Source organism: Coffea arabica, chromosome 9e, assembly GCF_036785885.1.
Source record: "Coffea arabica cultivar ET-39 chromosome 9e, Coffea Arabica ET-39 HiFi, whole genome shotgun sequence".
NCBI lineage: Eukaryota > Viridiplantae > Streptophyta > Magnoliopsida > Gentianales > Rubiaceae > Coffea > Coffea arabica.
This window is the reverse complement of record NC_092327.1, coordinates 27,080,329-27,102,569: the sequence shown is the minus strand read 5'-3', so window position 1 is coordinate 27,102,569 and position 22,241 is coordinate 27,080,329. Positions and strand designations below refer to the sequence as shown.

Below are 22,241 nucleotides of genomic sequence, written 5' to 3'. Positions count from 1 at the left end.
TGTGTTCGAATTTGATTTATTTATTACATGATCGAGCTTATTTTCAAATTCGAATAAGCCAAACATGAACATATTTACAAACAACTTGATTCGTTAAAAGCTCTACTCAGGATTATCATATCAATATCACATTTAGCTTTTTGATTATTTAAGAACCAAGGTTAATGTTTCTTGCTTTTTGTGTTTCTAATTTTATTTGTTTATTTATTGATTTATTTTTGCGTCTAACGTGTTCACCTATCATCCCTTCTTTGAAATGGTTAATGTATGACTGATATAGTATCTTCTTTATGAAAATATATTTTGTGCACTGATAAAAGTAATAATGACCATAGGGAGCTTTAAATAGACATGGTGTTGTCGGTTCGAAGTAATTAATTTTAGATACAATGATTACCATTACCACTAAACCGATTTTAGTTTACAACTTCTTGTGAATACAATAACAAAAACCCACATTTGCATTAAAACAGGTATAAACAAAAGCAACTTTTGGCACATAATTCTAAACAATGTAAAGAAGTTCTATTATATGCTCTTATTGTGCTAGTGTATACAATTGTTTAGTAACAATTTTTTCATATACACCGCTACAGTAAAATTTATGAAAATCAGGCCTAAAGACACCTAATCCTCACGGAAACTGCAGTTCTGGTCTTCCTTCCCAAAAACATGCTAGATAAAAACATAAACTTGGAAAGGCAAGAAAAGGTGTCAACCTCTATATGAATTGGAGCTGTCATGTATCGGAAAATCTACAATTCGAACTCAGCATGTCTCAGAAAATCTGCAAATATCGCAGATTGAATTGAATAACCAGCAACCTTACAAAAGTAGATTCCTTTCCTGTTGTAATCTCATCTATCTAACCGCACACCCCTCAGCAATGACTCGAACAATACACTCAGAAACAGAAATAGCCAATCCCAAAATAACCGAATCAATAAATAACTGTTTTATTCCTTCTTCTTTTGGCGAGGCGGATAAGAGTGCGAAGAAACAGGGCAAGCAATGTTCAGAACAGTGCTAAGTTGGGTCGTGCTCAAAAACACTTCATGCCGATGCATACAACCATTGAAAGTCTCATTAAAACATGCAAGTTTCAAGACTTGCTGCATAGTCGGGTATACTTTAAAGATGTAAAAACTGGACGCAGAGAATGTAAAACATATGGAAACAGCTGTTCAATATAGAATTAAATTCTTACTACAACTGCATATGAAAAGGCCTACAGCAGATAAGATCCAAGAACAAAAGTTTAGCTGTGAATATTTTACAGCAAATGTTTCCTTTTTAAAATTACAAGTTGCAGGAATCGCAACTAGCTGCTGAAACATGTTCATAGAGCAGTATGATGAATGTTCTTTCAGTCAGGTCACATTTTTTAAGTATTTTTTGAGAGTACTCCAGCAGCAAATAGAAGATTCCTCCGTGAGAACTGCTTTAGATGAATGAACACACAAGGTAACTATGTTACTTGTTTATTCTAGTTAAATTGCAGAAACTAACTATGACATCAGTGAAAACAAGAAAGTAAAGCTCACTTTACCTGCAAAGAATAAACTGGGGTAGACTTTGTTGGTAGAGTCTTCAGTGACCGGAGTCTATTTATACTTCCAGTTTTACTGATGATAATCAAAACAAATAACAAGTGATTCTCTTGATAATCGGAAAGCAGATGGATGGCCATGCACGGAGTAAGACTTACTTGTCCTCTGTCTTTAACAGTTTTGTGCTTGCAGTTACATCCCACAATTTCACAGTGCAATCAGCAGAACCAGATGCAAGAAGTGAACCTTCACAACTGAGACATGAATAACAAGTAATAACAGATTAATTGCTTGAATACTTCATTATTCTCTTTATTTTAAAGTAAGAAGCGCCGCGGGATTTTATTTGGATATGCAAATTGTGTCCCACCTAAAAGCAAGTGTCCATACACAAGATGTATGACCAACCAAGGGGCTAATGCAACGACCACTGGCAAGTTCCCACATCATAACTGTACCATCCTCATCACCAGATGCCATGTATCGTCCATCTGGGGACATAGCCAATGATAAGATCATACTCCGGTGACCAATAAATATTCTTACACACTCCCCACTTTGAACATCCCACAAGCGAACAGTTTTATCACTAGATCCAGTTGCGATATAGTTGCAGTTAGCATGCCATTGCAGACACTACACAAAGAAAAGTTGCACAAGAAAATATTTGAAGTCAGATATTTACACAGGGAAAAATAGCTATGAGAATATTCGACATTGAAAAGACAACCCTTTTGAAAAGAATTGTAGCTACATGACAGTGCAAGTCATAGGAAAGCAAACAGCATGTTTAAGAGTAGGGAAAGATGCAAAAGGTGGCAACAAGTATACATCAATGTCATACTTGCCTGTATGAACACCTGGTCATACTTGCATGTTTCAACAGCTGACACAAAATTATTTTAGCAACACACAAGACTCATTGATATCTTGAAGTACTGCTCAAGAGCCATATGTACCTCACTTTCACCTCAAACATGAAAGTATTATGATCGCCAGTTTGATTGTATAGTCTGTACATTCTAAAAAAAGGACCACATTACATCTTTAAACTGTGTGTACATAAACAATCAATTTCCAACTTTCCAAGCTAAATGTGTATCAGCATTTGTGGATCAAAACCACAATGTCAAACCAGAAACTAGCTCCAAACGTTTGCCCATAGTCTAAACTTCACAGAATCCAAACCGAGGACAATAATGTGATCGCACAGCCAAACAAACAGTACTAAGGGTTTGGACATCAAGAAAACACTTCAAAAGTGTGAAAAGCTCATATAAAGGTAAGTGCTTAAGGTTTATAAAAAGTTACATGAGGGGAGAAAAGATATGCAGAGAGCTGCACAAAAGAAATTAGTGTCCACCCAAAACTGTAGCACTCTGCACAGCAATACCCACGAGAACTACAATGTTTTCAGGCTTTGATTAATATTTCTTGATTCTTGGAAAGAGTTGGCATTCAGAAACTATGTGCAGGATTGTTGTGTGATAACATCTTCAAAATAAAAGCAAAAACAGTAGAGAGAAAAAGAATACAAAGCAGTACAGCTGCATGGTCCTGAACCACAATTTGGTACTTCTATGCACCAAAGAAACATCAAAATCTTACATGTAAGGCCTAAAACCACAATGGAGTAAAAATGTCAACTCTTCTTTTATCCGTCTCCAAATAAGATGCACCTATATCACATGGAAATCTGTAATATACTCCTGTCTAATACATGACAAACTTGAAAAGGAAGTAGCACCCATATTCCTATCTGTCTGTTTAAATGACTAACATGATGGACAAAACATGTTTCCCAGTCTAAACTAAACAATAAATTATATTTGACTCTCTTAGTATTCATGCTCTGTGAAACAAAAAGCATTATTTTCATGCTCTGTCAAACAAAAAACACTCCTTTGGGGAGGGAGTACTTTATTTTGCACAGAACTAAAAGAGAATAAGGACGAGTACACAGCTAATGGATTCTTAAGAAACAATACTCTCAATATAAAAGTGCATGCACAAAATAAGAACAGCACAAGGACAAGGATACACTAAAAAGACAGATATGAGCCATTAAAATAAAAAAATAAAATTAAAAAAATCCTGCATAAGCTGCACAAAATGTGGCTCATGAGAAATATTTAAAAAGAATAAGCAGTTCAGAGGGCAAAACCAATATTATGCCTTGTAGATGCCAAATGATCCTACAGAACCAATGTATATGAAAAGTAATATTTATATAGCTTTTATATAACACAGAAATTGAACCAACATAAAAGATGCAATTCCAATCTAGTTCAAATTAAAAAAAAAATCTCAGTATGTATATGGGACTGAATACTGTCATAAGGACATTCAGACTATCTATTCCTTTTATCAAAAGCAGGCATGAGTAGTCAAAATATTGAGGAAATATCCCTCTCATCAGTCCTAAAAAATTATTGAAGGCAATAGTTGAGAAGTGATAAAAGTCAAGCGTCTGTCCATCACTCTGAGGAGCTTTCAGTCTCTACCTTACCAGAAACCTTCAAAAAGTAATGCAAACTATAATGCACCGTGCTATACTTACATCTACATCAGATAAGTGACCAGCCATGATTCTCAAAGGCTGCATTCTGTCCATAGACCAGATTCTTGCTGTTCTATCATGTGAAGAGCTGGCAAAATAATGTCCCACTGGACTGAACTGCTTTGACATGAAAATTGAACACACATCATAAAGTAGATCAAAGTTAACAGCTTATACACATGCAATAGTTTGACTGAAAGAATGATCACAATCACGAACAGTAAGAAGCTAATGCAATCATGGAAACCATTAGAACTGTCAACTATGCTTAATTCCACAAAATACAACTGTGGATCCAATAAGCAATTATAGCTAAAAGAATGTTCCTCAAGAAAATAACAAAGCTGTTAAAATAGCTTGTTAATTTCCAAACCATGAAAGTTCTGTAGAAGAAAATCAATGCAAAAGTGCATGGGACAACACTAAAGACAAAATGAAGTGTGCTACAAAAGGTAATGCCCATCAGATGCTCCTCTAACAAAACTTGAAATGCAGTGCAATAAACGAATCAGGCACCAAATGAAAATCACGATACAAAAATTTCTTTCCAAAAAGCTGTTTTACAGGTTGCCTAGTCTCTTTTCATGTTCATATGTTATTAAAATGATTAACAGCAGATACAGGTATGTCATATCCCAGTTTTGACCTTTAACAAGCACAAGTATGTTTGTACAAAATAAATAAAAAGGTTTACCTGAACATCCCATACGGGGTAGTTATGACCTTTGTAACAAACAAGATTTGTATTCAAATTTGTACTCCATAAACGAACTGCAAAATGATAGTGTTATAATAGTGAATGCCAGTCTGAGAAGCACTTGCAGGAATTGAAATGAGATATTGAAGAAACAGAAATAACAAAGAGAATTCATAACCAGGGTATGTAAAACCAATAACCAGTTGCCGGCAAATTAGCACATACTTGTTGAATCTGATGAAGAAGACAAAATATAATCTCCAAATGGACTAAAAGTAGCAGAATATACAGGTCCAGAATGGCCTTGAAATAATGTATATGATTTTCTCCCACTGTTTGCACCAAGTAAAGAGTCACTCGGATATGAATCCTCTACTATCTGCGAAGTAGCTGAAGAAGACAATTCAAACTAACTGTTACTTCATATCCTAGTAAGGGACACATTGTTCTTAAATACATAATCTCAGATAGAAAAACAAACCAATACGTGCAGTACTTAAGGGAGTTTTAAGACATCTGAGTTTATCAAAGCAGGCATGTTGAGTAGTTAAACTCTACAGGCTGCTACGCATGTACTCTATTAAATGCCAAAATAAGGACGATCAATTTATCTTCCATGTTTATATTTCCTCAAAAATGCTTCAAGGTGATACATGAGATTGTTCTGAAGAATGGCAGCCACCTAATCCTAACCAAGTAAACCTTACAACCGTAGATAATAGAATATGCAGAACCTCAATAGATTGTAAATTCTCTCAAGAAACGGAATAAAGTGTGGTTTCTTCAAGTACAACAATTGGACATTAAGGTCAACTACAGGAGAGGATTGATGAACCTTGTAAAAATCAATCAATCTTCAACACCCTATAAAAATTTTTCTAATGTTATTTCTACTTTAACACTTATCATGCACTAAGAAACATTCATCCCCTCCCAGAATTGACTGCATTTTTTATTTCAATAAAGTAAAACAGAAAAAAGGTACTGTCAGTAGAGTTTTCGAAACGTCGACGCTTTTCATTCCAAGGGCTTCTCTAGCACCAACAGAATTCAAAAAACAAGCTTCTTGACATTTTCATTATTTGACCAGCCACTTTAACGACGACTATCCTAATTTAACCCTGAAACTACAGAGACCTGTCCCAACGATTATTACAAATCAGTGTTTAAAATGAGGACTACAAAAGGGCATCATTATAATGGTCAAACTCTTCCAAGACAAAAGTTAGAGTGAGCATTTGAAAATCCAGCTTCTATCCAGGGGCTTTTTGTATTGTTCCACTAGTTTAAAGCAACATCTCTACCTTTGTAATTAGAAATGGTTGTGTGGTTTCCAGTCTTCAAACATCCAAGAAGAACGCAGACTTCCAAGTGTCCAAGTCATTAGATAGAATGGTTGTTCTCTAAGCTTTTTACATTGACAAGTAGCCTGACCAGTCTACCTTGGCTTTGATATACACAATCTAGCCTCAATTTTAACAAAAGTCTTGAATAAATCAAAGAGTGTCATGTGGGATTGCATGTTCAAGATTAGCAAAAAAAAAAAAGAGAGAGAGAGAGAGAGAGAGAATGCATGTTCAAGGAAAAGTTAGATGATCCGAAACGCAAAACGGTCAATAAAATTACCATAACCAGTTTGTTGCCCAAGCTTGGCCATGTCCCAAACCTGGAAACATGATTTCTAGATTAGTACGAATAAAAACAGCAGAAAACACAAAGTTCGCGAAAGACATTCAATAGCAAAAAGAATTCATAAACCTTAAGCGATGAGTCTGAGAAGCCACCAGCAACGAGTGATCCATCTTGGGATATTGACGCACAATTTAACCTAGAAGACCAGCATCGAGGTTGGCAAGTAATACCAATAGATGACAAAGCAGAACTTCGAAATCTAGCAATCCAAAATAAAGCTTTACAAAATTTGAATCACATACCCATTATGTGTGTTAATAAATGTGTAAAAGCTGATAGAAGGAAGAGCTGCACTACTCAGTTGTACCCGATTCCGGAGATCTTCAAGAATAGAATGCTCTACCTCAGCCGGTCTAAGAAAGAAATACAATTAGAGTGCTTCAGACAAGAAAATATGTAAACAAACTAGAAAGTTCCACAAAAAATAATATATAAGCTGCAATTGAACAGAAATAGAAATTATAAATGCAACAAATGGGTGAAACAAATTATAGAAAAGAAACTTGTCAATTCTTTTACTTAATTGAATATATATGTTTGTGTAGAAGAAAGACCATTCATAGATGTGGTGGAACATGGTCCTCAGAAACAGGTCCATTCTACAATTAGATGGTACTAAAGTAATACATCTTCACTTTAGATGGTCACCAGGTCAATAAATGATACCACCCACTTATTTTGCACAAGGATAAGACTGCACAAGTAAGCCACACAAAGAACCCACTGTGGTGAAAACCAAATGCACTGAGTTGGCCCTGGCCCTTTACATAACTAAATGAATGTCTGAGACAAACTAAATGGTTATCTGATTGCTAACCACTTTCTTTAGTTTGGTAAACATGGATCAACAAGTTGCTCCCATGACAGATTTTATAGTACAACACACGCACCCCTACAGTTTTGACCTGTCCACAGGCCTATACAACTAGTTAGGAGAATACAAAACCATTTGCTGGGGTCATTTTGCTCACAACCACAGAATTGTCTAATACATAGCAGAGAACTGTGTACACATAGCATGTCAAAGAGGGCAAAGAAAACATTTATCCAACTATTCTCCTATTAGCTAGATGATTGTACAAAAACCACTTCTCTTTACCACTGTTTTACAGCCAAAAAGAAAAGCTCCTTTATGTCCATTACTGCTATTATGCTAAATCTGTGTTCTACACCAGAAGTACCATAAGAGGATTTAAAAAGTTTAGACATAGTAAACAAAATGCATAAGGAATGTCAGCAAAGTACATCGATGGCAAGGTTAGCTCTGGTTTGACACGTGGTGCCACAGATACTGTGCTAGTCTCCACACGAGAAGCTTTGCCTGTTGCAGTAGCAACCTTATCCTTTTTTGACTTCTTGAGCGAAGCACCTTGCTTTCCTCCCTCATATGGTCTTTTCTAACAAGGCAAAGAGTAGCAGTATAAAACATAAGGTTCAAAAAATGACAAGCCAGTACTTCCATTAGGAAGGATACAAATACAACATTTCAAATAATGGTAGAATGTCAATATAAGAGATGATACTAAAAAACAACCACATGTCACCTTGTTCTCTTCCACCTCTCCTTCCCTTGCTTCTCCATCCACCTTTGCTGAATCTGGAACCAGAGCTCCTGCCTTCTCCAACCTTTCTTCCAAACTATCTTCAAGCAACTGTTGCAATTTACAATGTGATGCTTCTCTTTGCAAGAGAAATATGATACTAATCACTTAAACATAAGCACTTTCAATTTCCAAGCAACATTAGTCTAATCCACCCACAATCTTGTAAATAATGAATTAGATTAGTCACAGCAGCACCAAAAAAAAAAAATTACAACTTGTATCCTTCCCAAGCAGCAGGTAACAGCACAAAACTAGATCTCCACCCAAAGGACATTTCATACTGTTTTCTGTCGCACCAATAAGCCAATCCCTATCCTGTACTTGCACGATTGACTATGCACTACCAGTTTTTCCTTTCGAACTTTCTTTTTTGACCTAGTGGCGGAAACATAAACATTTATAGGTTACAAGTACTTGAGCAAACCCCCTCTCCTTAGAAATGTCATAAACAATCAAAACAAACCAGGACAAATCACATTTCATATTCAAATACTCACTTAATCCAAGTATAATTAGCTGTTGGCAATATGCTATATAGATTCATAAATGTTTAGGTGAACCTAATTCCAGTCATCTGCTTCTTTACTTACCCCCCAATGTATTTCTTTCTGATTTATCAGATTCACGGCATCCTGGCCACTGCCCATGAGTGTAACAACTTCAGCATCATCAGAAATTGAAGTTGGTTGTCCAGGAGAGACTGACAATAAAATACAGTGAAATTAAACATCAACAATAAAATACAGTGGAATTAAACATCAACAAATATAATTATAAAGAGCAATCATCACCCTATAATTGAGCATTTATAGTTAATTTACAAGTGAGATCTGTGCAAATGTACCTTGAAAGTTGATGTGCTCATTTATTAGTCCAAGCATTACAACAGACTGCGTCTTGTGAAGGTATTGCAGCAGTAGATCATACGAGTACTGCCAGGGGGGGAAAAAAAAGAAAGTGAGTGTATAGTGTTTAAACTGAAACCACAGTATAAAACTTGGTAACAGAGGCCTTGTTCCCCAAGGAAAGAAAAATGCAACTGAAGGACCATAAATAGACCAAGAAACTAAGGCTCGGATAAGAAGATAAGTATAAACTAGGTTGTCTGAATTCATGACTAGCACTATTGTAAAACTGTACTGTAATCAAAGCATTCTACGAGACAAATATAATCTAGTTAGTGTGCAGCACTAAATACCCAAAGCTACATGCATAATTTGTCTCATGTTCCCAATTTAATCAAAGCATCAGTTCTTTCCCCTTTCTTTCCTCTTCAGTTTGCTATTTATAATTTTAGCAGAATGAAAGCCTTCTCCCAACATACATATGTTACTTAATTCATATGAAAAGGTACCACTTCAGATGGCATAACTGTTAAAAGAGGTAAACTCTAAATGAAGACAGCTGTCTATTAAGGACAACAAGCATGGTACACAATAGTTGCACAGAGCGTTAACACTTTCTTCATTTAGAGTTGACTTAGCATGCAATTTAGATGGATTTCTTGACATTAATAGATGCAAGATGTGTCTTTCACGTCCCTAAATCATAGGATATAGATACATTGAGCTTCTTACGCTGATAGTCTCGTATTGTTAATAAAGTACTAATGCACTTCCTTATATTGATACTCCAGCTTTTTAAAATCAAATTACATTTGCAGAGACAATACAATAATCTCAGATACAATAAAATCAAATTATACGCGGAATTCAAAAGAATCTCAGCATTATACACACAGAAAGCAAAAGAACAGGAAGTATGCTGAGAAGGAAATTATACAGATATCCAAAAGGTGCCGACCAAATGGGGCTGTTAATGAGGTGCAGTGGGAATGGGATTGGGTTGGGGGTTCAAATTTCTCACTTGCCTGATGGGGAACACGCCATTCGTGCCCATAATATGTACTAGATAACATGACTTGTTAATAAAATGCATCACATACAGCAAAACATGTTAAAGGTTTTCTACAGTTATTCCTCCACCCCAAATTGATTGCCTTCTATTCAGTCTATTCATGTCAAACTACTTTTGTACTACAAAATATCTTGTTCACAAAGAACATAGCCCCACTTTTTTCCCAACTATCTCCTTAATTCTTAACTAACAAATATGGAACCTACACAATTCCCTCTTCACCTTAATTTAACACATACAATTAGCTCTCTTTTATACTTGTATGAAATTAATCATGAACAACACCAAGACTGATAGGCATCCTAACCTAAGTCGGCATCTTGTAAACCACCCATCATCACGCTGATTGGTGCAACTTCTGTTACCTTTTGTTTAATGGCATTTTCAAGCTTACTTCAGATTACCATATAGCATTTCAAAACTCACTTTTGCATTATCTTGACATCCAAACTTTTTCGCTGTGATATTTCTTAATATCGGTTTTACATAAGGAAAATAGTTCATTTCATCATTCGACTTCCTTTCTGTAATCAATTTAGTCTTCAAACTTTTGTTTTAGCCAATTTATCCATAATTTTTATTATTTGGCCAATTTAGTACTTTAATAAAAGTCCAGCCAAATATACATATCTCCAACATTGCACATCAAAACCTTATTTTCCAAGACTCTAGTTAAGGACTAAAATATTCAAGTGGCAAAAAAGTAAGGATCACTTGGCAAGGAATTCAAAAGGGCCAGAGGTATATTTAGTTGGCCTTGTGGTTATTACAGGCACATCTTTTCTCCAAATTCACCCCCATTGCCATCCCTAAAGGTACATGCCTCATCATGCACATTCTGCTAGTTCAAGGAAGTTCAAGATCATAGCCAAAGAAACATTTTTGCACCCATGAGAGACAATAATATATTATTTTATACACAGAAGCTGGAGAAATCACCTGACAAATTTTAATGTTGAATTTGCTTTGTCTTAGAGAATGGGCAAATTCCATTTCCTATCACAATAATAGAAAATAATTGAGGACAAATTGCAATCAAATTTAAAACATGCCAAGATCACAAGCAATGTACAGGTAGAATGGTAATTAACCTCCAGGTGAGAGGGCGACAGAACACCTTCCAGTTTTTGGAGATCACGTGCATGCATCATCTCATGGTCTTCACGAAAGCTATTAAACAAAGTTCTTGCTGAAATTCAAGCAGCATTATTCATTACAAACTTAAGAATTTAAGCAGTGTGGCAAAAAAAAATTCAAAAACAAAAATCACCTTCTTGAATGTGACCTTTTGCAATAAGATCCATGAAGCAATGAACAAAAACAGGATACAGAACTCGAAGCAACTCGTGCTGCATAATTGGCAAAAATGATCACTAGAAATATTAGTGTAATAGAATCAAAATGTAATGCAATACTCTGATTCATTTAACAAACCTTGTATAAATCCAATGAACTGTAGGCCCATGATCGAAGCTTGCCATATCCCTCATGGTACTGGGCAGGATTACTTTCCAATCTACATAGCCAAACAATAGCAATATGTTAAGTGATTTTTGATCATTGCCATATAACAAACAAGAAAAAATAAAAAAATAAAAATGTCTTGTTTCAGCTGATTCACCCTCATTTAAGCCAAAAAAATTAACCATATTAAATCAAATAGAGAAAAAAGTGGGATAGAAAAGAATAGTTATAAATGGAAGATATGGAGGTATCAAACCCCGGGAAGGAGAAAAAGAATACCATTTAGCTTTCACATATATTAATAATAATTCAATATGAACATTCGAATAGAAAATAAAGAGTCAAACCTAAAGTGTATTAACAGGCTTATCCTAGCAAAATTAAAACTTAATCCCGACAAGGTTCTCTTCAAAATGAAAAAGATGACTGTTGGGACAAATGCAGACAAAACCCAAAAGCTAATTGCTTCTACAAACAACCAACACAAATCCAATTTGTCATCTTACCTCTGGTCTCTCAGCATTCACTGCATTATCCTGTCAGTTTTCTAATGGAGGCACAATTTTATGTTCTTCTAATTATCAACTACAATCAACTAATAGAAAAAGTAAATGAAGTGCGGAAATTACTCACTCAGAAGAGAATGAGAGGATTTGACAAGCGATTTCAGGGTCAACATGGGAATTGGTGGAGTGCAAGGCGGTTTTGGGATGCTGTCGCTGTTGTTCTTCTTGGAAGGCCAACTCCGTTTGCTTGAAACCCTTCTTTTTCAAGTAGGTCATTACAGCTTTCTCAATTTCTTCTTCGTCCATCTCTTTTACTCTATTCTACCCTCTTTCTTGCTCAAAGATACTGTTTAAAATTCCAATATCCGGAAAATTTCTGCTGCTAGGGTATGGTACGACCAGAAATGGTGCTGTACCCAAGTTAGAATTCGTCAAACTTACTTGAACTCAAATCCCACACAGCTTGCAATTCGAATTTACTCCTCCCTCGTCTCAGCTCTCAAATGCAGCTTCTCTTATCATCTAGACACAAATTGTTTCAAATTAAACGGAAATCAATAGGTGCCTACTACATTCCACTGTTACAAGCAAGAACAAACACAATTAGCACATTAACTACAAAATCGACTCCATTATTAAACCATGAAAAGAACCAATTGATGTTAAAATATTAACACTCGATTTAAATCTCGAGCCCTAATCATGTTCAACCAGCTCCTAATTAGTCACCTTATCATTGCAGGAGTCCATCTCAGTAGCCCAATTTGTTCCAAAAATAGTTTCATGGGATTCTAATCTGCTCTCAACGGAAAAAAAAAAATTTACCTAATTCTTGCCCATTACTTTGCATTCTTCAGCTCCAGACAACTTTGTGCAGCGGGTCCGGGACAGCCAACGACTTAAGCTCGCTGTTAACTTGGGGTGTAGGCCATCAAAATATTTATAACCAAACAACTCTCAATTTGAAGCCGCAAGGCTTCAAAACTCAAGCAAGAAAGGACAAACGAGTTCCCGAGGCCAGAAGACGAAAACGAGGAAACGTTGGGGGCCTTTATCCATTGTTATTAAACTCGGCCCGGTAAAGAACCGGCAGCGGGATGAGGTCACTGGATCAGTGATTGAACCGGTGATTATTAATTTAATATTTATAAATATAAAATAATACTTTTAATATACATAAAATATATAATAAAGTACTTTTAGGTACTAATTATTATAATTAAAAAGATATATAATAAATATATAGATATTAATAGAAAATTTAATTTCATTTTTATCATACTTTTAAATAAATAAATAATATAGCCAAACATAAAAACAAAATTTATATCGCTTATTTTAAAAAATATAATATTATTTTTCATTATTTTATTTTTTATTTAAAAACAAAGTAATTTTCTAACTAATCAAATATTGTCAATTTAAAAGTTAGAAAGATTAATTGTATAATAAAAAATAAACAAGTTTATAAAAAAATATTTAGTTATCAAATAAAAACTAAACAAGTGGTAAAGTCTATACATATATACATATTTAAATGAAGGTCTAATGTACAAATCTTATAAAAAACATATAAACATTTTGTTTCAAAAACAAAAACCCACAATCTAAAAAAAAAAAAAAGGTAAATTGGGTCAATTGAAAAATCGATAGGATTTTTGGTTGAACCATTGGGTCAACTGGGTTTGTCCGATCCAACTAGAGACCCGACCCGATCTAATGCTCGGATTATTGGGCCGATCAGTTCAACCTTCAAGTCGAGTCAGATTTTATAAATATGCTTTTTATCATTAGTGGAGCTAGCAAAGATATCAAAAACTAAGTACCTGTTTGGTTGGTGGTAATGGGCCTTCACTATGACTTTTGAAAGGGGTTGATTCCAATTGGTAAGGTTTGGACCATTTGGTTGACAACTATCGGTGTCAATCTATGAATATGGAAAATCTAAAATTCTACAAATGTGATTAACGAGTATTTTGGTGGGTTTTGGTCCTTACCTATCATTGTCTCCCGAAAACTTCAGAAGGTCTCTCTCTCATCTCTCAACTACGACAACTAGCATCGAATCAGCGAATCATCCCAAATACACCAGTGAAATTTGTTCTAATCAGAGAAATTTCAGGTAACACACTCTCTCTCTTCATCTTACAAGATGATTTCATGGGGTTACTTTTCTGAATCTTTTTTTTATTCTGATATGTTTTATGGTTGATGTTGTATGTAAATGCATCTATTGAAAGCTTTTCACCTTTTTTCAAGTTTTAAAGTAGTTAACTTTCTGAATAGAATGTTTTACTATAATAAGTTGGTAATTATGTATTTATATTTATACAGAATGGCTCATTCTCCTATTACAATTAGACGACAAAGGTGAATTTGTAATATTTGTATAATGTGTACAATGGCCGTAGCTCAGGTTGTTATCTTTGCAATGTGGTATCATATTACTTTGTTGTATTTGGTAAACAAAAAGTGACAGTTAACAAGTCTAAGGAAAAAAGAGCTGAAAGAATGCTTTATATGTTTAGACTAGTTAAAGAAAGTGACACCGGTTGTAAGAGTAAACTTCAGATGGATAGACGCACTTTTGGCTTATTGTGTGAGAACTTGTTTGTGATCTCATATGGATAGCTGATTGTGAGTTCAAGAACAACTATATGGTTGAGTTACATAAAAGAATTTTAATTAAGATGCCAACCTTTACTAAGTAGGTTTCTCCTCACATTGACTCAAAGTTGAAGTGGTCGAAAAGCAAATATCACGCAATTATAGAAATGCTGTAAGAAATTGGCTGCAAATGGAATGATGTTGAACAAAAAATACAGTGTGAGAGATAGTGGTTTGATGATTGGATCAAGGTAACGATGTTGATTCATATTTCTAATATGTTTGCAAGTTTTCACTTCTTTTTGTTAATGTTTGAAATTAGTTTTGACAATAGATTATGAACATCTGTAGAAACATAGAGAGGCAAAAGATACTTGGGACTTAAGTTTTCCTTATTTGAATGATCTGGAAATTGTATATGAAAGGATAGAGCTATCGGTTTACAACATGGAAGTAGAAGAGGTAGAGGGTGGAAATTCCCATGCAATAGATGAAACTAATGAAGTTGTAGAAGAAAATTCAGTCACACAAACTACTCATACAAATGCAACAAGCACAAGCATCTCACGAAAACAGAAACAACAAGCACCAGCAACTAGAAAGGAGCCAAAAAAAATGAAGTCTGCCCATGCCCAAGCACCATCTCTTGAAGCACAATTTGCAAAGGCTACTAAGTAATTTACTTCATGTGTGGCTAGTCTTACTAGCCATTTTGCTATTATCGTGAATGCAATGGCAAATAAAGACGCTCGTGAGCAACTAGCATCTACTAGAGAAGAGCACAATTGTGGAAAGAACTTTACAAACTTGGGCTCCATACCCCTGATGTTTTCAAAGCACTGATATCCTTTCTAATGAATAAGCCAAGCTGAATATATTTTCTCAACTTCCAGTTGATGCAAAGTATCCATACATAATTAACCTTCTTTATCCTCCTAACTATTAAAAATCAACCATTGCATCTAGTTTTTTTGTCTATTAAAGACTACTACCATCATGGAATGGTCTTTTGTGATAGTTTTAAACTTTTTGGATTTGGAAGTTAGTATACTACTTTGGCATATGTTGATCAAAATGCTAACTTGGCTAGCACCATCACTAGACTTTTTTGTATTATTGTAGATGGTCTTTATGTATTATAAAAGACTTGATTCTGGTTAGAAATGTATTATATTAATGATAGTAGTATTAATTTTATGTACAAATTTTATTTTGTTTATGTTGGATAAAACTGCCTAACTATAGGTAAATCGGCTTAGGTTCAATCCGGCCATGAATTGAATAGCAAATCTGGCCATGTATTCTAAGTACCTGTTTAACACAAGCATGAATCCGTTTCATATGAGTCCGGATTAGCTAGGAACCGGGTTCGAATTTGAGTTAAGTCTTGGTAACCGCGTCCAGATTTAAGTTAATCGTGGTCCGGATTTGACTAACACCATCAACCTCTTCCTCCACTTGAATGCAATGAACAAGCTTCCAAGCAAGAGAGGTATATGAAATTATCCCAAAACTTTTTATTTATTCACAGGAAAATAGTTGTTGAATTGGACTTGTATTCCTATTGATGACTGTGAATAAATCAAACAACAAAATCAATAATCATTCCCATTGCTTTTCCTAAACCAAACACCTAAAAAGGAATAGCATAAAGCTATTCCGATTGAAAAGATTTTGATAGTGATTGTCATTGTCATTCCGAAGTGGCAACCAAACAGGTACTAAAGCTGACAAAGAAACTCAAAACCGAACAATTCACCCAACTCATCTATTAATTTTAGAGGATGAGTTGGGTCAGTTGGGTTATAGATTTTATTAGATTTGGGTGCGTTTCATAAAACTGAAGTTCGAAAACTGGAATCTACAATCTAAAGTCTGAATTCATTAAGTTATTAAATTGTTAAATATTAAATCTAATATATTTGAGTGCATATCACATTCAGTAAGTAAATAACTTATCATTTAATTTTGGGAGCAAATTTGTTTAAGAAATTCAATGCCACTTAATTAATTCAGATATTCAATTTTTTGTTATCAAACAGTTTGAATATATGTTAAGATCTGAATCAATTAAATTTAAGTGTTGAACTGAATTATCAAACAGAGCCTAACTTATTCATTGAGCGGGTAGGATTTTTTATTTGGGCACCTAATATCCAACCTATTTAAAAATAATTCAAAACAATAAATACAAGATTCAATGCACATATGCTCAACCACTTGCATTTGGACATGTGTTAACAATTTATTGACCAATTTATAATCACAATTTTTCATATACATGTTTTCAATCAATTTTTTTAATTTTTATTTAAAAGAAAAAAGAAATTTAAAATAAAAACTCATGCTTATTTTACTTTTACAACAGTAGTTAAACTTACTCAACTTTTATAATGATTTATTATGCATTTTAAGAGTATGTTGTTTTCCTCCTCCTTTTTTCTTTTTTTTCTTGGTTGTTGTTCTTAGATTGCTATTTGTTTCTATTTGTTAATATTTCATGTACGTAGATTAGAGTTTTAAATTTGTTCTAATTATATTCTTTTACTTTTCTCCAACTTGTTTTATTTCATTTTTAATAATTACTTATCAATATTATAATACAACAAATTATATGTTTGATAATTACATTTTCAAGCATAATATAATCTAGCATTCAATAATTTAAATACATAGAATATTACAACTTACAACAAAACAAATATGAATAGTAAATGAGTTAAATAAGTTGCGACAAAAACAAGTGTCAATCAATTAGTAATATTAAAAAGTATAGAGTAAACAAATTTTTAGCTAATCTATTTAAAAGTACAATTTATTATCTAAAATTCACAATATAAGCAATATAAAATATTATTCTATTTATGATGTGTTTTAAAGGAATTTTAGAAGTGAGTGTGTGTGAAAATATATTTATGTATGTGAAAATATATTTTTGAGTGCAAAAAAAAATTTTTGTGTGTTAAAATGTATGTGAGAAAGTTTATGTATTAAGTTATATTAATTAATATGTTGAGCCATATTTAGGTCATGAGAAGTTTATGTATTAAGTTATATTAATTAATATGTTGAGCCATATTTAGGTCATGAGTTTGAGATAATCTAATATGACCCAATCCAAAATCAACCCAATCTAAAGTTAAACGGGTTGGATATAACCCATTTAAGTAAAAATCCAATATCAACTTGCTTAAAATTCGCCCAACTCGTCCAATTGTCAGGTATAATCATTAGACTACTCTTACGGTATGGTGTTTATATAGAACATCAATTAACAAATCCTATAAGCACTAAACTACTAAACTTGAAACTACAATTGGTAGTTTTCTAAACAAAACAAACTAAATAAAAATAAGACTTAGTTTAAAAATCCTATATGGGGAAAAGGTAAATAATAAGCAATAGAGATCGAAATTTTGTGGAATTTAATGAGGACAGGGTTCTCTAGTGATGTGGTGGTGGTGAGAATTTTAGGGATAATTTCTGATTTTTCTAGTAGAAAATTGCAAGTGTGGTCAACAAATGAGAAGGACCGAAAATGTGTTTCCTTTTTTACTTTCCCCAATTTGCTTAATCGATTCAAAAGTTTTTATTTGCTTACCTATCCTATCCACTACCCATGCTGTAAATAACACTCTTGAGTTAACATTTTATTTTTTTATTTTTTTATGAGACTCAAATATAATTTTTCCAGTTCAACTAATACATACATACATACATAGAAATACATACATACATATATATATATATATATATATATAGACACACACACGAAAGCTCTTATTTCAATAAATCACTTGTCTCTCAAAGTGCCATTACTAATTGAAGAGAATTAATTAATGGATATTTGGGTTTTACCCAACATTTAACTCTCATTCTCTCTCTTCTAACAACTTTTATTTCTTTATATAAATTTGAATTATTCATTTTTATCCATATATGGTACCAGCTCAACTAATACATACATACATACATATAAATATATCATACATATATATATGCATAGACACACACACGAAAGCTCTTATTTCAATAAATCATTTATCTCTCGTAGTGCCATTACTAATTGAAGAGAATTAATAAATGGATATTTGGGTTTTACCCAACATTTAACTCTCGTTCTCTCTCTTCTAACAACTTTTATTTCTTTATATAAATTTGAATTATTCATTTTTATCCATATATGGTAACTTTGTTTAATATGGACTTAATTATTACATTGTTAAGTTTATTAACTTTGATAAAAAAAAATAATAAATCATTCGCAAAAAAATAGATTGCTTTTTTTTGTGTTGAACAGAAAATAAATATGAGTAGGCGTATAATCATATTGAAGAGAAAATTCTATTACAATCTTAAAGAATACCAATTATTGTTTTCATGTATTATACTATTTAATGAATATTGCCACATTGTAATAATGTATGTAGAAAAGTTTCTAAAGACCAATATAGTAGTTAAATATTTGAAGTACATATAATTTTCTGACGTAAATATGAATACTATATCAAAAACTATTGATGAATTATTTATGCCTTTCACTAATTCATACTAATTACAATTAAAAAAATTCACACTAATATACGCGTAAAATAATAATGTGTATATATATCTAATAATTAACAGCAAAATTGCATGATTTATATAGCCTGCTGATGCATTAGGTAGACAAATTCATTGGAAATCATGATATTAGCTTTCCAACCTAACAGGGTGATTTGGCGTTAAGATCAACAAAAGAAATAAACAGAGTATTAGGTGAATCCAAAATAAGCTCTTTTTCTGGTCAAAATAAGCATGCTAATATATCAAACTTGAGTTTTATTTTTGGTGCATTCTTTAGGAGTATTTAGGGTGTTTTTAAATCTTTGGCGAATTTTGCATATTTTAGAAGCATTACTGTAGATGTGTAATTAAATCATATGTTTTTTGAAGATAAAAGAAGAAAAAAGGAATCCATACAAACCCTCATTATTCTTTTTCATTTTCTATATATACCAACCACATGAAAAGTTTGGAGTCTCTCTTCATGTATGCGAAATAGAAAGAATATAGCAAACTAGTTATACATGTGATCATTTAAACGAAATACTCATCTATATCAATTCAGATGGAGAAAAATTGTACAGGAAACAACAATTTTTTCAGGAAACCTGCGAAATTATCAGACTTGGGTAAAAACAAAAACAAAAATTAACTATCTATCTCGTATTTTCATATATATCACCAATTAATCCATTAACAATATACACTAGAATAGAAAAATTGCCCATTGATCACATCCAAAGCACGATAAATAGGGTTGCAAATAAATCGAGTCGAATCGAGTATTGAACTTATCGAACCTAGCTCGACTTGTTTGTCTCTAGGCTCGAATTCGAGTTCGAGCTTGACGAGTCAAGAAAATAGAGCTCGAGGTCGACTCAACCAAGAAAAAAGGAAGTTCAAATTCGATTCGAAAAGGCTCGCGAGTTGAAACTCAATTTCTAACTCTGGAGCGGCTTGAAATCAGGCTACCAAAATAGCTGTCGAACTACCTATTCTTGATCAAAATTTGAGCATGATAATAGCCTACAATTCATTTCTATAATGGATCATAGTTTTTCACATGTTCCTGATCGAATTTAGACCACAAATTGTCCATTAAACATTCATAAACATACAAGTCCTACACGTTAAAATCCAACAAATAAAACATCGAACTTAGGCTTACAAATTTGGGCCACATGAAAGTCTAAGTGTCCAACATGGGGTACGTTTAATAAAATTGAAGTCTAAAAACTGAAACAGAAATCGAATTCCATTAACTTATTAAATTGTTAAGTATCAAATCTAATACATCTTAGAGCATATCATCTTCAGTGATAAGTGAATAGTTTATCACTTAATTTTGAGAGCAAGTTTTGCCTAAAAAATTCAATGCCACTTAATTAATTTAGATGTTCAATTTTTGATTATCAAACTGTCTGAATATGTTAAGATATAAATTTATTAAGTTTAAGTATTGAATTGAGTTATCAAATAGGGTCTTAAAGTATTTAACCAATCAATTTGTCACGCAATCAATAAAGTACACGAACAAGGTTCAAAGGGAAAATGCATTGTCAATTGTGTCTTCAACACTCTTGGTCACCACCTCTGGACATGTCCTCTTCAATGTGCTCTTGAGCTACCAAAACACAGCCAAACACCAGCCAAGGAAAAAAGTCAAGTAAACCAACCGAAATAGTTTGAAAAAACAGACCAAAAAACTAGCAAAAAATAAGCCCAAAAAATCAACAAAAAATAGCTAAAAACATCCAAGAAAAAAGGACCAAAATGCATCCAAAAAACTTCCATATCAACCACAATGAACTAGCCACAAAAACAAGTACATTTTAGCACCAATATGCTTCCAAAATAGCCAAAGAAAAAAGATAAGAAACTTCTAATTCAAACTTATTATTAACAAAACCAGCCCTTTCTTATTTCTTGTCTAATGCAAGAATACCGTGAATATGATATTGATAATGGCAAAACTTCAATAATACATAAGTACACTAACTAGGACTCGAGGACTTTGACAAGTTAAAAAAAACTGACAAAACTCAAACTTTCATCCAATATATATATATATATAAGTGCTAGCAACTAAAAAATAATATACAAATATTTTGAACAAGCAGCCAAAAGTTACAAGGTGAATATATAGATTACCTAAAAAAATGTATAGCCCAGGTATAGGTAATAAGATCTCGTGTTGACTTAACTTTTTGCTGAATAAAAAATAATACTATTAAAGAAAAAGATTAAGTCAACTATAAGATACATTTCAAATAGATGGTATGGTAAGTTGCTACATAATTACCTTCTCTCTTTTCTTAATTTCGTGTAGCTTTCGACACCAATCAGCAGCGTACATCAACATTTCCACAGTTTCTAGAGTCAAAAAAGCATGATATGAATAAATCACTCTTGTTCTAGCACTAAATGTCACTTCTGAAACCATTGTACTGATAAGAATGACTAAAATATTAGCAGTCATCTTAGGTAAAATTTTGTGTTTTGTCGTGCCTTTTCACAATTTCAAAGCATCTAAATTGACAATATCCAAGCTCGAATCTTCTGTGGCGGTAAGAAGACCATCTTCAAAGTAAGTGTCCAGTTTACTCTTCTGTAGTTGTACATTTTCTACAGTAGCAATATGAGATAGAAATTCACTCATACCTATAAGATGCGTTACTGTAGAAGATGAACTACTACTACTCTTATTAACTAGATCATTTATCACTATTTGAGGGCTCACTCCAGAACCACTTGAAATATCAATATAGACACATAGCCTAATGTACATAACTATAAATGTATTATTTTTAAATATGTCATGTATAATTAGGCTATTAATAATTAGTATTGGTTTTGAAGATAAAAAAATTAGTTTTGAAGAGACTTAGATTCATCAAATAAATATATTTAAAGAGAAAAACCTATTAGTAGTCCATTAACTAATTATTATTACTCTTAGTCTATAACACGATCTAAAACTGAAAGCCCTATTACTATTGGTTTATATACTTTTAATGAACTTTTTATTAATTTATGTGTAGTTTGAATATTGTAGATTACAAATTAATTTTACTACTTAATGGTTATTGTAATTATATT

The 22,241-nt window shown here is 33.0% G+C and overlaps 1 protein-coding gene across 2 annotated transcripts; it reads right to left on the bottom strand.

Annotated features, from left to right (window-relative positions):
* Positions 1-1,160: 1,160 nt before the first annotated feature.
* On the bottom strand, positions 1,161-13,016 carry LOC113710374 (transcription initiation factor TFIID subunit 5-like). 2 transcript variants are annotated; one of them, XM_027233336.2, is made up of 20 exons: positions 12,816-13,016; positions 12,118-12,512; positions 11,455-11,536; positions 11,291-11,369; positions 11,112-11,209; positions 10,960-11,016; positions 8,948-9,035; positions 8,694-8,803; positions 8,044-8,151; positions 7,745-7,896; positions 6,742-6,852; positions 6,566-6,635; positions 6,434-6,473; positions 5,033-5,197; positions 4,805-4,881; positions 4,111-4,227; positions 1,921-2,186; positions 1,709-1,804; positions 1,550-1,625; positions 1,161-1,438 (listed from the first exon to the last, which is right to left on the bottom strand). In XM_027233336.2, exons 2-20 carry the CDS (start codon positions 12,294-12,296, stop codon positions 1,385-1,387), a joined length of 2,025 nt encoding a protein of 674 aa, XP_027089137.1. In that variant the 5' UTR covers positions 12,297-12,512; positions 12,816-13,016; the 3' UTR covers positions 1,161-1,384. The 2 variants fall into 2 exon arrangements, with proteins under 2 accessions (XP_027089137.1, XP_027089138.1); XM_027233337.2 differs by having other exon boundaries at positions 12,118-12,568; positions 12,816-13,010.
* Between the last annotated feature and the right edge of the window lie 9,225 nt (positions 13,017-22,241).

What these genes read in the sequence shown, in the direction of transcription:
- LOC113710374 (XM_027233336.2), bottom strand. Translation starts at nt 12,296, where the DNA reads ATGGACGAAGAAGAAATTGAGAAAGCTGTAATGACCTACTTGAAAAAG. An exon ending in GTTCATTGGATTTATACAAG is followed by an intron (nt 11,370 to 11,454) that starts GTTTGTTAAATG and finishes CCAATTATGCAG; the next exon opens with CACGAGTTGCTTCGAGTTCT. An exon ending in TTTATTAACACACATAATGG is followed by an intron (nt 6,636 to 6,741) that starts GTATGTGATTCA and finishes CTGGTCTTCTAG; the next exon opens with GTTAAATTGTGCGTCAATAT.